Here is a 23468-nt window from a genome sequence, read left to right on the forward strand (position 1 = left end):
AACCAACCATGCATACAAAGAAATATATCTATTATTAAATCTATATCTAATATCGTACATTAGGCTATCATTAAGAGTTCCTAAGTCAGTACAGCTCAGAGGTAAAGCAAGTAAGTTCTCCGCATATACGTATCCGTATCCATAGGGACCAACCGACCCAAGAGCCCTCGCCCCTGGCCCTAACCCTTCGAGCAGCAGATGAAACTCGTACTGAATACCCTCTCTTTATCAAGCTTATTTCAGTTAGACAGACAGACAGAACCCAAGCAAATAACCCATCGAATAAAAACCCCAACCCAACAGAACAGAACAGAAATTCCTCAACAGAAAAAAAAGAACAGAACAAGAAAAACAGCAAAACAGAAAACCAAAGAAGAACAAAGAGATGAAAACCGTTTTTATGCTTTATGTAAACCGATAATTTTTGTTGAAAGATCGATCTCTCTATATAGTAACTCTGTATGCAACTCTGTTAAACTTGGCACTATTCGAACTGTATCGAAACTAGGTATCGCTTATCAACTTCGTTGCTTCACTTGTTGGAGCTGGTGGTATTCAAGCCTTCAAGACTATGCGAACGTTAAGAGCACTGAGACCACTACGTGCCATGTCCCGTATGCAGGGCATGAGGGTACGTACTTTCCATACATAACCAACCAACCAACCAACCAAACAACCACCCAACCACCCACCAACCAACCAACCAACCAGCCACCACAATACCAAACAATCCACAACAAACAAAAACAAACCCAACAATTTCATCAATATATCAATCAGAATTACAATCAGCATACATCGTATATCGTAAATCGTATATCAATCGAGCCAACAGCGCGCCAACCCAACTCTCATCACAAATAATACTGGCAACTCTTTACGCTCGCCTCCTCGCTGTACTACCCCCTCTCTCTCTCCACTCTCCACTCTCTACTCGTACTTACACCAGCCAACCCCCCATTCATGCCACCAACCCAACCAAACCAAACTAACAATAAACAACAACAGCAAACAAACACCTCAGAAACCAATACCCAAATTATGTATTTAATGAAATTGAAACATACTAGCAAAAACCAACCCATGGATCCATAATTAACCGTACAAGTGCAGCAGTTGATTTCATCTTTGATAACTTTGATGCATCCGTAATCCGTAATCCGTAATCAGTAAATCCGTAATTCCGTAAATCCTTAAAGCGCATTCCGTAGTGCGGATAGCGTAGTCGTAATCGTAATTGATTGACTTAACTGATCTTAACTTAACTTTACTCAACTAACTTACTCTCTGTAACTCTCTATACTCGTACCACTCTCTCTCTCTCTGCCTCTCATTATTCAGCTGAACATGAACACAAGCCAGCAACTATTAGAGTTACTCTTAGCTATCGTTAATCGTTATCGTTACTCATAATTACAAACAACAATTTTGCCTTGCCACCACTTGCTCTCTCTCTCTGTCTGTATCTTTCTTTCTCTCTCTCTCTCTCTGTCTATCCCTCACTCAAGTTTCGTTTTTGCTCGCTCTCTTTACGACTGTCTCTTTCCCCTCTATGTCTCTCTCTCTCTGTCTCTAGTACTAATCATCGCTCGCTCTTAGTACTTGCTCGTACGATTGGCTCATCCGAAACTTAGCTTGATTCAAATCTGAAATTCGCTTTACATTCGCTTGATTCAACCAACAATCAATCGAAATCAATCTCTTGCCTGACCAGCAGCACCGTAGTACATAGCAGATCGAATTTAGAACTAGCATTATCCATACATACTCTACCACATAATATTTACATACATATGTAGATGCATCTCCCGTACTGTACTGTACTGTACTGTACTGTACTGTACTTAATCGTCCATCTACAGCCATATTTAGTTTCTAGGTTAAGTTAAATTTTAGCTCAATTCTCGACTTGAACTTGTCCGCCTGCCTGCACTGCCTGCACCCTCACATCGTAGTGTATGTATCGTTATTTGTTATCGCTATCACCGCTCTGTTATCGTTATTGTTATCGCTACCACCGTTCTAAGCGATCCACTTTTAGTGTTGTAAAGTGTAATTTTCTGCTAAATCTTCTGCTGCATAGACCCAACGCACGCTGCCTGTCACACCCCACACACCCACACACGCTCACCGCACACATACACCCACCGCACACACTGACACTCTCCCGCTCTCATTCCATTCCGTACTGTTCTGTACCGTACCCACCCGTCCCGCTCTATAAATAACCAAGGCTGCCACTCACACACACCCACTCCCACTCCCACACACATAACTCATCCATACACATACATGTATCGTATATACTCGTATATATATAGACATACCTACATATAAGTCTAACATTGAACTTGTACTAAGTATTTAACTATATATTTCTCTATATATTCCAAAAACTGACTTAATAACTCTCTGCATTTATTGTATTATATTCTATCCCCCCTACCCACCGCCCTCACATCACCCACACACCCAACCAACAACCAACCAACCAACCACATCATGAATCCCAACAACAACTTCAACAACTACAACCAACAACCAACCAACCAAAAACCCAACCAAAAATCATCATCGACGTTGCCAACGACGACCAAATCGTGATCGGTTATATCCAAAATCGAATATCGAATATCGAAAATCAACACACTGAACAAAAAATACCTATTTAAAAATACCAAATTCAGGTCGTCGTTAATGCGCTGGTACAAGCTATACCGTCCATCTTCAATGTGCTATTGGTGTGTCTAATATTTTGGCTAATTTTTGCCATAATGGGTGTACAGCTTTTTGCTGGAAAATATTTTAAGGTACGTGCCAAACGTTTCAAACTAAAACCAGAAACAAAAAACAAAACCAAAAACCGAATACCAAAAACTGAAAACCAGAAACCAAAAACCAAAACCAAATACCAAAACAAGGCAATACGATCGATAATACAAGCCAAGCATAACTTGGAGGCGAAATGAATGCAAACTGGAAAACTGTCGTCGTTTGTGCTCATTTATCCTCTCTTGGCAATTGTGGCTCCAGTTCCACAACCAAATCCGAATCCAAATCCAAATCAAAATCCAAGCAGCATTCAACAATTAGCAATTATCCAATTGAATAGAATTTAATATTGAATCTCGAATGAAATGCGTATCTTTGCATCTATTTTTCGTAAATAGTTGAGTTTAAATTGAAATGCAAAGTTCAAAGTTCACAAAGCAACAAGAGTTTGTCGAACCGAGTCGCCACTGCGGCGACCACGGACAGACCTCCGCAGACAAACTCTTGCCAACTTCTTGTATATAATATCGAATCGAATTCATTCAGAATCAGAATCAGAAGCAGCTGCAGCTGCAGTTCCAGCATCAGAATCAGATTCAGATTCAGCTTCAGCTTAGGCCACAGCATGAATATGTATCGAAAAACTATATAGCTATATGAGTATGCGACCATGCGACCATGCGAAAGTTGCTGCACTAAACAACTATAGTTTTTTTAGTACACTCCCTAGTACTAGCCTTAGATTAATCTTTGCCTTTTGCACAGAACCCAACAAGCAAAACAAAACCAGAATTAATCTCAAAAATAAAAGCAAACAGAACAAATGATCCCCAGCCAAGCCAAGCAACAAAACAAAAGCTTTGATCAACTATCGTTTAGATCGAGAGGGCCAAGGCCTAGCTAATTAGCTGCTCAAACACTGACACTCACACACTTAAAGCCTAGTCAGCATTCCTAGCTAGTGCTACAGCCCTATACAATAACCGACTATACCCAACTATATATACATATAATACTATATCTATCTATATACATATATATATATATATTATCCCGCATAACTGAAATACATTTTTCCATAATCAACACAAATTAAAACAAACCCAAACTCATCGACGCTGTACCACCAATGAACCGATGCACCGATGAACCGATGAAACGATGAAACGATGAACCAACGAACGAATGCACCGATAACCGATGGGCAACAGTGTGAGGACATGAATGGCACGAAGCTCAGCCACGAGATCATACCAAATCGCAATGCCTGCGAGAGCGAGAACTACACGTGGGTGAATTCAGCAATGAATTTCGATCATGTAGGTAACGCGTATCTGTGCCTTTTCCAAGTGGCCACCTTCAAAGGCTGGATACAAATCATGAACGATGCTATCGATTCACGAGAGGTAATGTACACCCCTAACAGTTGACACAGCTCTCTCACATGCCTACATCTTCACACTGACTAAAAACACACACACTTCTGCGTAACTCGAACTGCATTTGTATTTGTCTATGCGCTTTGCCCACACACACACACACACACACACAAATACGTATTCCACACAATAACAAAAAAATAAACACAAAAAAACGCTGGAATAATAAAAGCTGCAGTGCAAATCCATAGTTCTAAATACATGTACTTTTTATGTATAGCGATAATAATAATATAGTCCCGAACTAAGTCCGATCTATGATACTTTTTATTAATCAAACAATTTTATCTATATACTTTTTTCTCTTTTTTATATATGATCAACCCTACAACTACAACTACAACTCAACAACACCCAACAATACACTAAACAACAACAACAACAACAACAACATCTACAACGCAACATGGTCACACCCCTACAACAAAACTCTGGCTACACCAAACACCTAACACTCCAACACCACACTCCAACACAACTCCAACACACGAGAAACACTAAAAATGATCCATTCACCGAAACGAAATGAAATGAAACGAATCGAAATTCCGAAACCTTCAACCGAAACCAAACCAAACCAAAACCAAACCAAACCGATGATGCCATGCCACAAAATTTGCAACCCAAATACCGATACCGAAACCGAAACGAAACAAAATTCACCAACGATAACTGCTGCCATCGATCGCACTGGCATTCGCACACAATCGATAACAGGTGGATAAGCAGCCAATTCGTGAAACGAACATCTACATGTATTTATATTTCGTATTCTTCATCATATTTGGATCATTTTTCACACTCAATCTGTTCATTGGTGTTATCATTGATAATTTTAATGAGCAAAAGAAAAAAGCAGGTGGATCATTAGAAATGTTCATGACAGAAGATCAGAAAAAGTACTATAATGCTATGAAAAAGATGGGCTCTAAAAAACCATTAAAAGCCATTCCAAGACCAAGGGTAAGACAACAACAAAATACAAAAAAAATATATACAAAATATTAAACCAATGATAAAAAACAAAACCAAATAAAAACTCCTAATTTAATCAAACAAAACTATTGCCAACAAGTTGAAACAAAAAAATATCACGATAAACAAAAACAGCAAGAAATTGCGTAGAACAAAATGAACTGTATAATAATCATCTCGAATGAGTAGAAAATCACACAAATTGAAGCTCCTCAGAGCTGTCATCATGTGGTGTTCCGCTACCGAACTGCTTCTGCAGTCGAACCCAACCTAATTCCTTCCTCCGATTTTCGAAATGCTCTCAGAATACTTTCTAGAATTCCCATTTTAAAACTTCCACCACGTGATGCTCTATGAAACACACAAACTAAAGTTTCCTATAACCCATAACTATAAAAAATTAATAAGAGAAAAGAATACAGAACAAAAGAATGAAGATTTCGATCGCGTAATCGATCTGTGCCAATCGTATCCGTATTGTATATATAACATTTTGTATATATAATCAACTTTTTTCTATGTTAACTTGTATTGAATGAACACAGAACGGTTCTACCAACTACGATTGAGACTGGGACTGAGACTGAGACTAAAAACAAAACTTTGACCCAGAAATTGATAAGAAATTGTCTTAAAAACACCTTCCGCCAAGATGGACCAGAGTTCAATTCAATCATGGACTGTTGCAACAAATTACATGATATTTGTATTATTATATCTACCCATGGCACTCAAGACTCTTAACTTTTTATCATGGTTAAGGAACGAATCCAATTCAGAGATTTCTCTTGTGCTGGGTGACCCGAGATGTGACCCGCAAAACTTGACCATTGACGAGGACTTACATATGCGAGTAGTGAACCCAAAAAACCAATAACCGAATAACCGCACAGCTGAGGAAGAACCGGAATACCCTTGAAATCCGTTGAGTATACGTAACATGTAGATACATGCATACCACGCGCGTATGTGTGTATGATAAAGGCCCTGCTCTCTAGCAATATTTTGTCAAGCAAATGAACTAATGAATGGATCTTTGACACATGAGAAACAGAAACGACAAGAAGCAGATGATAAAGAGTCGAGCACTAAGGTCGAGTCTCTGGAATAGCGGCAGTGGTGTGCGTGGCAGCAGAGAGTGTGGCAGTGGCGCGCTGCTGTTGCCATTGAGCGACTCCTGAGTGACTCGTGGGAAATGTTTCATGCAATGCAACATACCGTTTTCTTAATCTCTACTCTAATACTTAATTTCCAATAGCAACACTTAAGTATTGTGTCCGTTTGGTTCGTCTGTACTTAAACATTTTTATGTCTGCCATTTATCAGCTGGACGATCGATCAAATTTAAAATTCCAAAAAGCAAAAGCAAAAGCAAAACTACAATCTCTCTCTATCTATATGTATATATCTATATGAATACCCGACCCCTCCCCCACTCGCAACACTCTCTTACTTAGATATGGCAACCAAATGCATGTTTCTTTACAACTTATTCTGGATGTGCATGTAGCGCACATCCTGGCACGTCTCTTTACTCTACTCTACTCTAATCTACCTCTACTCTACTCTACTGTACTCTGGGCATGTTTAGTGTTAGTCACCGAACGACCGAATTGAAATGAGAGCAATGCGAAATGCAAGCTGAAGGAAAGTACAAGACAAGCAGCCACCAACTACCGACGCCACTCAATACATACATACAAAACATACCTAAAAAACTGACTGCACGTTAACCACTCATTGCGAATGATCTATACTCTACTCTACTCTACTCTACTCTACTCTACTCTACTCTACCTATAACTACATACATACTTATATCTCTATCTACATAGTACAATATCGCTCGCGTAGTGTAGTGTACCGAATACTCTCTGCTCTATGATCTATCCTCTTTAACTAAGCCAATCAATGCAATTTGAATACGTATCTTGTTAGCACATTGCGTCACTACTGTTCAACAATGTTTACCTAATTGTTATACCGTTATACCGTTCTACTGTTAGACTGTTCTACTGTTTACTGTTATACGCCTACTCTGTACGTCTGCAGGTGCGCGGCGCAACGCTCCACAGAGCCCACACACACCATGGAAAAAAGTTTGCAATTGGCACAGATCTACAAACGAAATGAAAACGAAAATAAAAATGAAATCAACTAGAACAAGAACCTATAAATCAATACAAAGGAAAAACAACCAAATATACCATAACTGAGCTTAACAAATGCGATAACTGAATCAATTGAATGAGATGAACTCTTATATAGTAATCGTGCATATACATATAACTATTGTATAATGAATTTATAAGCAAATGCGACGATGATTAACCAAATGTACTTATACGAAACTCTTCTATTCCTTTTCTCTCTTCTCTTCAAATGTGTTTTGTCGGTGTACAACGAACGATTGATTCTCCGTTCTTTTCGGTTGATCGATTAATTATTGTTTCGATTTATTTTCTATGTTCCCGTTCCCGTTCCCGTTTCTGTTCCTATTACACTCTTTTGTTGTGTATGATTTCGTTTGTGTTGTTGTTCTTTGGTTGAATTCTTCTACCATTACAGTGGCGTCCACAAGCAATAGTCTTTGAAATAGTAACCGATAAGAAATTCGATATAGTCATAATGTTATTCATTGGTCTGAACATGTTCACCATGACACTCGATCGTTACGATGCGTCGGACACGTACAACGCGGTCCTTGACTATCTCAATGCGATATTCGTAGTTATTTTCAGTTCCGAATGTCTATTAAAAATATTCGCTTTACGATATCACTATTTTATTGAGCCATGGAATTTATTTGATGTAGTAGTTGTCATTTTATCCATCTTAGGTAAGTAAAACCAAAACCAAATTACAATTACCTCCACACCCAAGTACCAAAAGCCCCCCGACCTCCCCTTTAGCCCCCATAGTCAAGGTATGCAAACCAGAACCAAAATCTTTCAATTCAAATGTCTCTCTCTCTCTCCACCTCCACCTCTCTCTCTCTCTCTATCTGTTGTATACCTTTTGCGTATCGCTCCCTCTCCACACATGTGTGTGCGAAAATAAGTTTGATGTACAAATATGTCTGTCCACTTTACAAATTCATCTCAATATATAGTATAATATTTGTGTAATGTATGCACGCACAGGTCGCTCCCCTTTAAGCATACTTTTTGATAATTGTTACTAACTTGCTGTCGTATACGTAATGCGTAATTCCATTGTTCCGTGTTGATTCGTAATTAATCGTACAATAAGCCCCAAAGCCCCACCACCCAAACCCAATACGCTACCCATAATTAATCCCCCATCCCCAGCCAGTTTGTTGTGTACCAAATGTATGTATTGCGAGTGCTCATACATGTAGTGCAGTGGTTGTCCCGCCCCAAAGTGTTCATATTGTACATACATACATACATGACTATGTACATACATATGTATGTATGCATGCACTATGTACCACATGCATATGGGGGCCACCCCGCCCACGATCACTGTATGGGCAGCTCAATGTTGTTGTGCTTAACGTATTCCAAAATGATGTTTTTTGTTTTTGCTTTCGATGTGCTTGCCGTTTGTATAGTTAGCGTAAAGTGTTTTATAAAACTGTTATACATATCACTTCGCAGTTGTCATACAGTTCTTCTGTTTTACATTTGGGCTGTGTTTCACCTGATTAATGTACATACATATGTATGGGAAAACTGCTTTATAACTGTTATACAACTGTTATATTACTGTTATACAACTGTTATATACCTTTTATACAGCTGTTATATTACTGTTATACAACTGTTATATACCTTTTATACAGCTGTTATATGCTTGTCATAAAACTGTTATTTAACTGTAATACAACTTTCTGATGCAGTATTAACTTAACTTATGTATTATAAAGCAGTCATGAAACTGTTATACAGCATTCATTACGCCCAGCTAACGATGCAAACGATCGCAATCCATCGAATATTCCAATTAATATTCTCATTTTTGTTGTTGTTGTTATTGTTGAGAACATTTTTGTGTAAAATTAGTAATTCGATGTCTAAATATTTTGTTGTTTTCCTTTGAATTTTAGTCTGAGTTTAAGAGTAAGCCCACAAATAAATCTTGAACTATTGGTGTTGATTTGACTTGTACAACTACCTTAAGCCCCCTCTGTAATTGTTGTCGTTTGTTGCTGGCGTTAAATTCGATTAAATATCGATTTGAATCTTAAATTATCTTCAAATCCAACACAATATATTTTGTTTTCAAATTGCAAATCAATTAACAAACAATCTTAAGAACGGCCCGATTTCAATGTTCGCTAACATTTTTATTTCACTGCAACCTTTTCAACTTGATATAAAACTTGAGCAATCAATCAATGTTTCAGTTGTTCTGTTTTCGTTATTTTGTTAATTCCTTGAACCATATCTAAGAGCTTAAACTTGAGCATACGTAAGCACAAAGAAGAACTTACAAATGGAAGAGCAGGTTCCCCCCAAACCGAATCACAATCAACTAAACTCAGACATTGGCTATTGGAGCAACCAGCAGGAGACAAGTACCAGTACCAGTACCAGTACCAGAAACTATACAAAAGATGGCTTAAAATATGCTTTACTACATTGACAACTGCAACAGAGAGCTTCCTTATTATGTGGCAATGTGCTGAGCATAAAAAGGATGCTTCTGACTATTCTGCTGCTATCCGGAATCTTTCCACAAATCGCATTGTGCCCAAAAAAATATTTTGTCCAGCGAACAGACAATATCCCCCGGGCCGAAAAACAACCTCCCATGAACCACATAAAAATCCCAAGACCACCCAAACCCAAAACCCCAAACCCCAATTCCAGAATCAGAATTAGAAACAGAACAAGTGCCGGTGCAGAGGCCGCGCAGTCATTGTTTTCCTTAAAAGTTTTTCGTTTCAATTTTGGAAATACTTTCATGGCTAGGCATTGTGTGAGAGGAGCTTCCAGTGAACCCCTTACTAATTAAGAGCTGCTGTTAAGAATCCTACTGACGCTTTTGCTTCCTTTGCGTAATAGTACCTTTATCATACGTTACTATGCGGCTCACCCGCCCGCCTCAAGAACCTCTTTTCGAGCGCACACTTTCCGTTTCAAAACATCAACAAAAAAAACAAAACAAAACAAAACAAAAATGCTTCCAATTTTTTGAGCGCCTCAATGTTTGCTTCCTTATTTGGCTTCGATGTTGTTAAGGCCGACGCGCAGAGTGATATCCGCAAGTGATAATTTAATACACGCTTCCAGGCAATCCTGAAAACAATCCACAAGACAAGCAAAGCAAGAGGAGTTTGAACGGATCTCAATGAACAATAAATACTACGCTTTTGTAAATGCATATATGTATACTTCATAAATAACAAAATAACATGAATAACGACTAAAAATCTATAATAATTTTTCAACAATTGCTAAAGATACACACAAAACACACCCACACACACACCCAGACACACCCACACACCAAATGGCTTGCACAAAACGCATAAAAATATGAAATGAAAGAACAAATGAAACGAAAGAAATGAACAGAAAAGAAAACTCAAACAAACAATGAAGAACAAAAAATACACAAGAAAAAAACGAAGAAAGAAAGAAGAAAAAGATTCAATCAGAGTTAGGTGTCAATGGGCATTCCACAAGACTCTGTGCGATTGTCGGTTGCATAACTCTGTGCGCTGGCTGACCGGCATCCCATCCCAGCAATACGATCCCCACGATCGGCATACCATTTAATGATACAAGAGTGATTATAATTATCTGAGGGCGGGGCCCCAGCCAGCACAACGGCCATGCGGACTGTCTTAGCGTGCAGCATCTGGCAAGGCCGCTGAACTGGAGCCGGGCCCCCGAAGGTCCGGACCCCAATGGCCGCATAGAACCAACGAGAATAGAACCAAGCGCTAGCTGCTAGCCCCCTCGATAGTGTGTAGCCCCTAGCCGGAGGGTTCCGCCAGTTGTCCAATCAAATTATCCGAAAGAGATTTAATCATGTGGGGGATGCCGCGGCACTAGCCTGAATCTTCTTAATGGTTTTGGTCCAATCTACAATGGAGATTATGTACTTTACTATGAACGTAGTAAAAAGCATATCAATGTGTATAATATAACCAATTCAACCTCTCTCTATATATGCATAAAGATACCCCGTAACTGATCCCTAGTGCGGGACTTTTTACCCACCCACTCCACCAACCAACCACCAACCAGCCCACTCCTCTCTCTCTCTCTCTCTATATATATATATGTACAATTGTATGTACAGCTCTCCTTTATCCACTCTCTCTCTCTTTTGTATACTTCTTAAATTATTTATTTAGTCGATCTTTACTTCGATCGCTGCTAATTCGCTCTGAGCCCCCTGCCCGCCCGCCCTTAGGTATAGGAGAAGTCCTGCAAATAGTTCGTTCGTAGCACCCAGCAGTCAGCCCCGATCCCAGATCCGATTCCCGCTCATGCCATGCTAGAGCGCATTTCGTTTCCATCAGAACAAAGCAAAACAAAAACCAATGAACATTTTGATTGGCCTTCGATGGGCGGCGAACGAACTTTGCAGTCGTGATAGTATTTGGCACTTTTAAATATGCTGCGGATTATCGCTTAAGACCAACCAAAAAAGAGACAAACAACAAAAAGAGTAATTGTATCGTCTACGTATCAGAACCACGCATTATCAAAAAAACAAACAAAAAAATAACAAACTTTGTATTATCGAGAAAGGGAAGAAAAAAGCTATTTTTTGCCGCTGTCGCTGTTGCTGCTTAAACCTACGCCAAAGCCAACGCCAACGCCAACGCCAACGCCTGCTCCTGCGCCAGCTGCTAACAGCCAACAGCCCAAAGGATTTATCGACCATCGAGCGTGTTGCTGCTTTCTCTGTTTAATCGTTAATCGTTCAACATTTACCGTTTACCGTTTACCGTTAACCGTTTACTGCCGTTTATCGTTATTCAACAATCTTTAACAATAATTTCACTTCTAAGCGTTCTTTCAATCCGTTTTGATTTGTGCTTTTGAGTTTGAGTTCCTTCAGTTGAATATTGATTTTGGTTTTTGTTTTCCAATCGACTCAGCTGGCCAGCTGGTGTACTCTATCTACCTATCTCTCTATATCTCTCTCTCTCTCCATCCCATAGCTGTACACATATCTAATTATATATTGCGTTAACTGTACTTGTGCTACTTCTGTAACTGTAACTGTAACCTAACCCATATCCGTATCCGTATCCGTATCTGTATATTTATGCTGTAATTGTAATTTAACTGTACATTTATCTGTGTGTGTACTTTTCAGTTGTATGTGTTGTGTATCCTGCCATTAATATTGTATTGTACTGTATATATCCATATAATCTTCGTATCTATATTTGATGAGGATTCATTCTGTTTGCCGAATTACTAATATCGATTCGAATCGATTACGATTGCGATTGCGATTGCTGCACTCAAAGTTTTGATCTTTGGGTTTTTGATCTGATCTGCGACCATCGATCATTGATGGTTTTTCTTGAATCCTTGATCTAGGATCCCTGACATTTGGCCTTTGATCATTTCACTTTAATCAAGGATCTTAGTTATTTCATTCCAGACATTTTGGTCTTTGATCATTCTCTTAGATATTTGCATCTTAGATCCTTCTGCTTCGATCTTTGTTGATCCTGGATCTCAGCCATGTTTTGTAGCAGATCTTTTGGTCCTGGCTTCTTCATATCAGATCTTTTCGTCTACAATCCTGCATCGCATATCGTTGATTGCTGCCCCTTTTGTGGGCTTAGGCCTGGCCTGCTTACGTTTTTGTGGCAACTGTACTTGCACCATAATCACCAGTATCGCCTGGTCACACTGTACCTATGTACATATGTATGTATGCGTGTATTTATTCCTTATGTTCACGTTATGTTTGCGTAATTGGAGGTGCGCAGCGTGTCGACAACCTAATGCTTTCCATATTTCAGCTATGTTAAATGTGTTTTTCTCTTGATTCGTCACGACCACGACCCACGACCCACGCCCTTGACTGCGTGTTGTATTGTTGTGTGAAATTGTTCGTGATTGGCAGAGCCCAATCCATGTCTACCCGTCTACCCCCTATCCCGAGAGATCTCCTAGTCCCAGTCTGTCTCTCTAGCTAATGACTGAACTCTGAACTCTGAACCGATTTCTCACCATCAACTAACTCTCTTCACACCCCTCCACCAACAATTGCTGCTGCGTTTATTTGCTGCATGTGCGCCGATGATGATGATGATGATGATGATTGATGATTGATCGTGGCCACAGGTCTCGTACTTAGCGATATTATCGAGAAATACTTCGTATCGCCGACACTGCTCCGAGTGGTGCGCGTGGCCAAAGTGGGTCGCGTACTGCGTCTGGTGAAGGGCGCCAAGGGCATACGAACGCTGCTGTTCGCCCTGGCCATGTCACTGCCGGCGCTGTTCAACATCTGCCTGCTGCTGTTCCTGGTCATGTTCATCTTCGCGATATTCGGCATGTCGTTCTTCATGCATGTGAAGGAGAAGAGCGGCATCAACGACGTCTACAACTTCAAGACGTTCGGACAGAGCATGATCCTGCTCTTTCAGGTAAGACCACCAACCACAATTCCGTTAACGGTTTATGTTGTCTATTGTTGTTGTCGTTGGGTGATGTTGCCACGACCCCACACTGTAATCACACCCCCAAAACAGACGGTGGTCCACGGACGGCGGAGCGGCGGCTAACGATCGACGGCTCATCGGCACACGAGCGAGCCCCCGATCGATACCAATCCGAGTATTCCGGTGCAAAGACCATTACGGAACCGGAACCGGAACCAGCACTGCTGTCCGTGGTCGCCATTTTCAGTTCAGTGGCAACATCACAATGTTGATTGAAGCTGCGGTAGTTGTTGGTAAAAGCTAAATTAGTGCGATTTTTTGATTAAACTCCCTTCCCCCCGATCATACTTATCGATTTGTTCATTTATCCATCTGCCTCCCTCCCCTTTCTTTACTTTTTCCTTTTTTGTTATCAACGCTTTCATTCGGTGTAAAAGAAAAGGTTAGCGATAATCTGATGATCTGATGATCGTCTGCCATACAGCACCAGTGCACCGAGTGAAACGTTGAAAAGCTTCCTCTTGTGTTTTTGCGCTTGTTTCGAACCAAGTACATCCCCCGCTTCTCTGTAAATGCATCATTTGATTATTATTTTTTTTAAATTGTACAAAAAACAAATCTAATTCAGCTCTTTCAACAAACACCAATCAAATGTTGAGCTTTCCTCATGAGACCCCAAGTTAAATGCGAACCGAAAGAAAGAAAGAAAAGAATCAAAAAAATATATGGATCGTCACTTGAGATCCGATATCCGAGATGCGAAAACCGAGATCCGAGAACAGCCCGCTGGCTCGTTCTCCTCGCTAAGGAACACGAAACTTACGCAACTATCTTCCCCTCTCCAACCACCTCCAAACCACAAATCCAACTGAAACATTTCTTCAACTACTCTCCCACTGTCTCTCTCAATCTCTCACTCTCTCTCTCTCTCTCTATGTATGTTGGAGTCTAGTCGCTCCTTGAGCGATGCTTTATATATTCATTTGGCGCCCCCCAAGGCATTCATTGGGCAGAAGAAGAAATCGGTCTGCAGGCTGCACAAGTCTCTTGCCAATCAAACTTGAGCATTCAGCTGCAGTGCTATCTGATATCAGACACATGCCCAAAACAGTTAAGAGAGCACAGAAGCTCAGAGAGTTGAGCCTCAACTGTGTATGCCGAGTACACACATCATCAGTGTATGATGATTACCAACTATTATACATGTACTAACTATATACGTATGCCATTACTAGTTTGCTTAACCAAGTGATCCATTACCTAACTGAATTTGACTAATGACTCTTCTTGTATTGTATCTTCTGTCTTAAACTTCTCTTTCACTGCCCACACAACCAACAAACCAACCAACCAACCAACCAACCAACCAACCAACTAACCAACACACACACGAACGACAACCTGACCTGTATCGATATACAAATATCGATGTATCGATGCACGACGAACAATCGAACAAAAACCATCACCAAACCAACCGCACAACTGCCGTGCTACCTATCCCACTCCCACTCGCCATCCCACTCCTAATCCCACTCCAATTCCAATTCCCATCAACCCGATCGAATTCGATTTCGATTTCGAAACGATAACATTCGACACCCTTCTGTGTATCTCTGCATATCCGTTATCCGACAACCCAATATCAACTCTACCCCTTAACGCACACCTGGCAGATGTCTACCTCAGCCGGTTGGGATGGTGTACTCGACGCCATTATCAATGAGGAAGCATGCGATCCACCCGACAACGACAAAGGCTATCCGGGCAATTGTGGTTCAGCGACCGTTGGAATAACGTTTCTCCTCTCATACCTAGTTATAAGCTTTTTGATAGTTATTAATATGTACATTGCTGTCATTCTCGAGAACTATAGTCAGGCCACCGAGGATGTGCAGGAGGGTCTCACCGACGACGATTACGATATGTACTATGAGATCTGGCAGCAGTTCGACCCGGAGGGCACCCAGTACATACGCTACGACCAGCTGTCCGAGTTCCTCGACGTGCTGGAGCCCCCGCTCCAGATCCACAAGCCCAACAAGTACAAAATCATATCGATGGACATACCCATCTGTCGCGGTGACCTCATGTACTGTGTGGACATACTGGACGCACTGACCAAAGACTTTTTCGCGCGCAAAGGCAATCCCATTGAGGAGACGGGCGAGATCGGCGAGATCGCCGCCCGGCCGGACACCGAGGGCTACGAGCCCGTCTCCTCCACCCTCTGGCGCCAGCGGGAGGAGTACTGTGCCCGCCTCATTCAGCATGCCTGGCGCAAGCATAAAACGCGCGCCGAGGGCGGTGGTGCACCGTCCGACACGGAAGGCGGTGGCCCCGAGGATGGTGATGCTGGCGGTGGCGGTGCTGATGCCGGTGATCTGGATGTTCCAGATGCTTCGGGCGATGCAGCAGCAGCAGCCACTGGGGCCCATGACGGGGCAGCGGCACTCGATCCCGGGATCGATTCATCGGCGGGCCCACAGCCAGCCGCCAGCGGTGACGGCGGCGAGGGACCAGACGGAGGAGCAGCAGCCGATCCGCACGAGAGCAATGTAAATAGTCCGACGATGGATGGCGCCGCGGCGACGGCGACGGCGACGGCGACGGCGACGGCAGGCAGCCCGGGCGCAGGGAGCGCAGGGAGCGCCGGCAGCACGGGCCGACAGACGGCCGTCCTCGTGGAGAGCGATGGGTTTGTGACCAAGAACGGGCACAAGGTTGTAATACACTCGCGTTCGCCGAGCATAACGTCGCGCACGGCGGATGTCTGAGCCAGGCCTCGCCCCCCCCTCCAAGATGCACGCGAGTATTAAGGTGCAGTGCAGTGCAGTGTAGTGGTGCAGCAACAACAACAACAACAACAGCAGCAACAACATCAGCAGGTGCCACTGTGGAAACTGTAACTGCAACTGCAAGAACAGCAACAGGAAGAAGAATAAGAAGAAGAACAAGAACAACAACAACAACAACAGCATCAACAGCAACAACAACAGTGAGCTAACAACAACAACAACAACAAGCATAATTTTCTGCTATAACAAATTCAACAACAACAAGAAAACACCAACAAACATCAGCTAAAAATTTGAGTTCCATCAGTTCCGAGTCAACAACCAAGAACCAAAAACCAACAACAACCAACAACCCAAACAAACAAACAACAATCATATTTAAGCGAAACTAAAATGTCGAATAATATTTTGTAAGCAGCTCGTAGTAGTTCATTAGGCAATTTACCTCCCTCCCACCCCAAAAACACACACACACACACACACACACACACAAACACACGCACACAAATACTTGTAAGCCCAAGTAGAATCCAAAGAGAATCCAAGAAAGCGAATAAGGATGGAAATGAACACCAAAGCAAGCACACCACATAAGTTAACACAGAGCCTGAAAATAAATAGATGGTAATACTCAGTGGTGCATACCCATCAAATTATTATTCCCCATAGAAGCGAGCCATGGGATGTGTATCTATGTTTTGGTAAGAAGCGAACAATACTTATGTTGGAATTGTTTTTACCGGTAGACAAGTTTACAAATTTCCACACGAAAACAAAACAACAAGAAAAACCCCACAGCAAAACACGAAAGAAGTACAGAGCCAGGTTAACGAGTAGCGAGTAGCGAGTAACGAGTATTGTGTGACATGTGCAAAGAAAGGAGATCAGAAGGCAGCAAAAGGAGCAAGAGAAAGCAAGTAGGAAACACACAAACATACATACCCTCCCCCTCCCACAACCTCCTCCCCCAACAATACAAGAGCAAAGATTTGAAGTAAACCAAAGTAAGAGCAAACACACATGAACTTTGTTAACTAATTCTAATGAGAGAGGACACCAATTGCCTACACAACAGCATAGTTTGTATTATACATCTTATCCAATTAACGAAAAACCAAAATCAATTAACACCAAACGGGATGAAATCAAAAAGCAAAAGCGAAACACCCAAAAGAAACCAAAAACCAAAAACCCAAAAAACGAAAAGCAAAACCAAAAACGATAACAAAAACAAAAACAACAACTAGAGTTCAAATGAAAGGAGAAGACACCAAATGAAGAATAAATTAAAGACACAACAACCGCCTGAACTGCCATCAAAAGCAATACAAATTAAATGAAAAACCAAAAACCAAAAACACGAACAAACAAAAACGAGATCCAAAACTCACACACACACACACAGAAACAGAAACAGAAGCTGAGACTATAAGAGAGAGACCGTGACGAGCGGGCGATGATCACATTTCGTTTGCAGTTCGGTTACCCATCCCCTACCCAACCCCCAAATAATCGGTAGGCAAGCGTATCGGCAATTAGCAAAAGAAAATCACAAAAGTTTAAAGCATACATCACACACACACACAGAAAGAAACACCCACCCACATCACTCACACAGAAATACACACATGGAAAGCAGGAGACACGTTGGCATTGCTGCATTGTTGAGGTTATGTCCGGCACACACACACAAATAAGAACACACAAAAAGAACAAGAACCAGAACCAGAACAATACCAATGAAAATCTTGGAGTTGGGGCGCATGGAGCCAATGCACATTGAAGAAGAAAACCAACAAAAACACAAATAAATCCCTAATCATTTGAGTAACGAGCAAAAAACAATTCATCGAACGATGATAACGAAACAAGAGTATGGAAAAGACGTAGTGCTGGATCGCAGGATCCTTGAAAGTATTTAAAAGCGAAACGAACAATACCAGGTGGAGCAGGTGTGTGAAAGTGAATGCAATTTAGGACCCGTTTCCCCCCGTGAGTGAGCGAGCAAAACAGTGTGCAAAAACACGGGACAAGGCACAAACCCAAAAGAATAACCAACACAGACTAACGGTAGCGGAAACAAACAATTAATAAACACCATCGAATGGTAAGAGGTTTTATGTTCAAAGTGCTCTATTTCTTACCATCTCCCAATCCACAAGTAAACGAACGAAAATCGTCAAAAGAATAAACACACAAAAAGCGTAATTAAAACAAAATCAAAGCCAGTGAATACGAAAGGAATATATGAAGATATATTATGTGTATTTGTAGCATAACTAATTTAAATACGATGCGACATTGAATTCAAACAAAGTTTTGGCCCCGAGAAACTTCAGTGGCATTCGCTTGTGATTCGCTTTCCCCTTTCGTACTACAAAACGCGAAATAGCACACCAATCAATTGGAGGACGGAAAGCCCCAAAAAGTGGAAAAATTAAAACGGAAACGGGAACGGGAAAACCCGAAAAACAGAAATCGAAACCAGAACAATACAGTAGAAAATGTAGCCTTAATTTGCGCCAACTTATGCCAAGCTAAGCTTTGTTTGAATCAGCTTCAACGCCTTTGGTTTATTTGGTTTCTCTCTCTCTCTTTTGATTTACCAGCCATGCCTTTTTGCTCCTGTTCAGTTCTGTATGGTATTAAGGATGGGCGAATGATGAAAACTATGCAAATGGATGGCCAAGGATGGGATCGGGGGCACGGGCACATACCACAAAATGCCGTAAAGTTTATGTGAGGTTCCATTGCGCACAGACACCCACACTTACACACACATACAATACAGGCACACACACACCCATGTAAATGCTTTGCTTTTGCTTCGAATTTGCTATAGAGAAATGAAACAACTTTGGAGAAAATGGCCTTCCACCCACACCCCGAGACACACAGAGATCTTTCCACACCCACCACCACAGATGGAAAGATGAACTAGAACCTTTCGAATGGCGACTCTCTTCTTGCTGACTAACTCTAGATTGATATCCGTCACAAATTGAAACAACAAATACTCGTACGAACCATGCTTTCACACACTGCCTGACCTCGAACAACGAGTAACTGTATCTTTTGTATCGAGTACCACATACCAAATACGAGTGCGGATCTTGTTCTAATTGCCCCACACACACACACACACACATCACCCAATCACCCAATGGAACAAACTATAGTCTAGAAAGCGAACAAGCATCGTGCAAAATTAACCAACATCAAGGCAAATCTAGAAACCGAAAATCACTAACGAAATTCTGAGCTTCAATAGTCTGTTCACGGCAAGAGACTTTCATTTGCATATCCGTATTGCATACGTCCCCATAGTTTCCACACACAGCTTTCATTAGTAGATGCCTTCATGCAGTTTAATGATTGAAAAACAAAACAACACACAATCCACACCAATCCAAACCAATCCAATCCAAACCAAACCACGCAACGGAGCGTCGTTCCACTTACACACCACACCGTAAATTAAAGAGTTCAAATGCAACCTAACCTAACCTAACCAGACCTAACCCAAATGCAAACGTAATGCTAATGCAGACAGAAAGTAAAAGTAAAAGTAAAAGTAAACCTACATATGTATGTACATTATGGGGACCAGTTTAAGCATTGCCTTAAAGTCCAGAAATTATGTGTTTTTGTTTTGCGTACGCTTTTCGAAGAGCTTCTCTGTTCAATGAAGTCCAAACCACAAACGAAACCCAATCCCAAAACCCAAAACTCCAAACTCCAAACCCAAAACCCAATCCCGACTCGAACAGACTCCACCTTTGATTGAAACATTGCGAATCTTTAGTTAACGCCTTCATCACCCGTATTCGGTATTCGGTATTCCATATTTGGTATCCCCAGTCCCACCACCCCTCCAAGCTTCTCTAGGCCCAATTCCCCAGAGTCGAAGAGTCCCTCCCCGCCACCCACCATATTGAGTTGATGCTTGCCAATTGCCAATTGCCAATTTTGTAACGACTTGAATGTAGCTTCATTATTATACATTTTGTTGGCTGTTTGACTAATAATACGAATACCCACAACGATAAATAATAGAACACATGAAAGAAAGAAACGCAAACGATAACCAACTGATAACAGAAAATTAAGTTTGGCAATTTCGAGCAAACTGCATAAGCTAAAGGAAAACCTAATGATAATGAAACAAATGCAAATAATATTTCTACTTATACTGAGTGCACTGTTATAAACGAGGGGCGGGGCGAGATTAAACAAAAAAAAAAAATAAAAAACAAAAATCCAAAACAAAACAAAAAACGAAACAAATCAAACGAAAATTCTAATGATTATGAAGAAACCAACAACATCTATTATAATAATGATACATACACATATACTTCGAGATATTGTTCGATAAATGTGAGAGGAAGATCATCTGCAACAAAAGCGACAGCAGCAACAACAACAGCCACCAATGAAGCTTATGCAAATCACAAAAACGAACAGAAAGATGGCAAAAGAAGAAGATGAAAACTATATCTATAATAATCCTGTAAATTTACATTAACAAAACAAAAAGCAGAAGACGAACTGAACGCTTGCGAATGAGAAAATATTTGAATTTGTAGCGAATGGAAGTTCAAGCGGCGTGGAAATGGAAACGGAAATCGAAAAGTTCGAATTGTTCGAAGAGTTACATGAATAACCAAGTACAAGTCGAGTTTGAGAACAACAAGCGTTGAGACAAGCAGATATATAGAAGAATATAGAAAATCTATTTCATATTTTTAGCATACGTGTAAACATATTTTTTGTGCCGAGGTTACGTTCGAAGCAACACGCGCATCATTGCCATTAGACAGAATAAAGTTATTATACACATATACAATATGCCTATGAAAGAAATACAAAAACAAGAATAAAAACAAAAACAAAAACATAAACAAAAAAACATAAACTAAGATGACAAACGAAAAACTAAGAACTAATAATTATAATACAAATCAACTGCATATTTTGTGCTGCTGAAGAAAGTCACAACGCAACAAACAAAAAACATGATAACAATAAAGCGTATATAAATTTCTAACAAATTTTAGAGCAATACCACAAAACACACACACAGAACACACACACACACACAAACAAACACTGTCACAAAACGGATGCGGAAAGCATGAAAGCAGACAAGTACTTTGCGCCGTCAATCGCTGCCAGATCGCTGTCAACTCGATTGCAGCAAGCGAATGGAAAGAGCGAGTGAGGGACCGCCAGCGAGTGGCTCGTTGCTGTGGTCGCACAATGTCGGCGCAAAGCTGACAGGCAGATGCGAAATGCGAAAAACAAAAACAAAAACCAAAACCAAACAAACATGAGAACGATAAAACATTTTTTTTAGATACACCTCAAAAATCAAAGCGTGAAAATTTCTATATTAGTTAATAAAATAAAAGTACTTTTTTTGTTAACTCACTAAATATTACAAACAAAAACCAAGATGGACAACAACTTTAGCTTTATACTCGTACATTTGTAATATATTACATAAGTCTAGTTAATTACATAATTAAAACGGAAAATAGAAAATATATTACAATTATAATTATACAAAAGCGAAAACAAAAAATTTTACAAATAAAAAAAATCGCAAAAAACAACCTTTAAGAAATAAAACCAAATCAAACGAAGCAAAGCGATAGCAAATGAAATTCAAAGTAAATAAAAAATAGAAAAAGAAAATTAACAAACCAAAAAAAAGAAAACAAAATGAGAAAACCGAAAAAGAAATTAAAAAAAAAAAAACCAAACCAAGAAAAACATTTAAAATTAAATCAGCCAGTTATTATGCATAGCTAATGAAATTCAAATAAAACGATGCAGGCGAGTAGGAGGTAATCCAAGAAATACGAACAATTACTGCAATTAGATATTCAACATAAAAAATTCGAAGTCTTTAGTCGAGCATAGAGTGCATACACACATGCATACATACATGCATACATATATATATATACATATATAGAGAGACAGACACACAGAGAGACACGAATCCAGCAATCCAGCATCACATATGATTTTCCATTTAATTTGACTTCTTTCCACTGGGTACGTTTTTCTTTTGCTCATGAGTGCAGAATATATTGTAGATATTGCATAAAGAGACATATACAGATACACACACTCACGCACACACACACACACACACTGATACTGAGACAGAGACAGACAACCAGCCAAGCAGCAGAGAAACAGAAGTGGAGCCAAGCCTAAACCAAAACCAAAAAATAAAAAATAAAATAAAATTAAAAACAAGAAAAACAAAAACACAAGAACACAATTATGAAAGTTGCCATCCAGCGAAGTATTTGCAATTTTTATTGAGAGCAAGAGTTAATAGCAATTTTTATATGAAGCCTGTTGAGAACACAAAAAATACAAAAAAAAAATAAAACAAAAATAAAAAATATTTAAAAACAAAACCAGAAAAACCAAAAACAGACTGAAGAAAATGAGAATTATTTAACAAAGAAAATTTACATATACGAGTATATAAATGATAGCCAATAATGAACAGAGCCACAAATTGCCATGCTGCTTTTACATGCGTCCCCAGCAGATCCAGATCCAGATCCAGATCAAGATCCCCCCAGGCCATATGCCATTTACCCTCTACCGAACACATAGCAAACAGCGAGAAACAATGCCAATAGGTGCTGCGGCTTGCAATGACAAAAATGATAGCGAATTCCACAATAAGAACCCGAGAAATGGTAGAACAAATTGTATTTATATTTATACACCAAAATGCGCATCGCAAGCAAGCTAAGGAAAATGGATAAGGATACATAATGCTAAAAGAGTAATTTAAATATACACATTTTGAAGCAAGTCTTAACTAGAGCAACAGCT

At 40.3% G+C, this 23468-nt stretch overlaps 1 protein-coding gene across 50 annotated transcripts in view; it reads left to right on the plus strand.

The window, feature by feature from the left end:
* Nucleotides 1–16698, plus strand: part of LOC117903527 (sodium channel protein para) — a 60769-nt gene extending 44071 nt beyond the window's left edge. For 48 of the 50 annotated variants that reach the window (XM_034815646.1, XM_034815656.1, XM_034815672.1 and 45 more), the window contains 8 exons: nucleotides 509–631; nucleotides 2688–2810; nucleotides 3984–4178; nucleotides 4929–5174; nucleotides 7755–8025; nucleotides 13481–13785; nucleotides 15477–16382; nucleotides 16413–16698. In XM_034815646.1, coding sequence (XP_034671537.1) covers nucleotides 509–631; nucleotides 2688–2810; nucleotides 3984–4178; nucleotides 4929–5174; nucleotides 7755–8025; nucleotides 13481–13785; nucleotides 15477–16382; nucleotides 16413–16577 — 2334 coding nt within the window. In that variant the 3' untranslated portion in view covers nucleotides 16578–16698. Of the gene's footprint in view, nucleotides 1–508; nucleotides 632–2687; nucleotides 2811–3983; nucleotides 4179–4928; nucleotides 5175–7754; nucleotides 8026–9397; nucleotides 9983–13480; nucleotides 13786–15476 lie in introns of those variants that run through there. The other 2 variants (XM_034815687.1, XM_034815696.1) reach the window with 2 other exon arrangements.
* The last annotated feature ends 6770 nt before the right edge of the window (nucleotides 16699–23468 follow it).

This window comes from Drosophila subobscura, chromosome A, assembly GCF_008121235.1.
Source record: "Drosophila subobscura isolate 14011-0131.10 chromosome A, UCBerk_Dsub_1.0, whole genome shotgun sequence".
Taxonomy (NCBI): domain Eukaryota; kingdom Metazoa; phylum Arthropoda; class Insecta; order Diptera; family Drosophilidae; genus Drosophila; species Drosophila subobscura.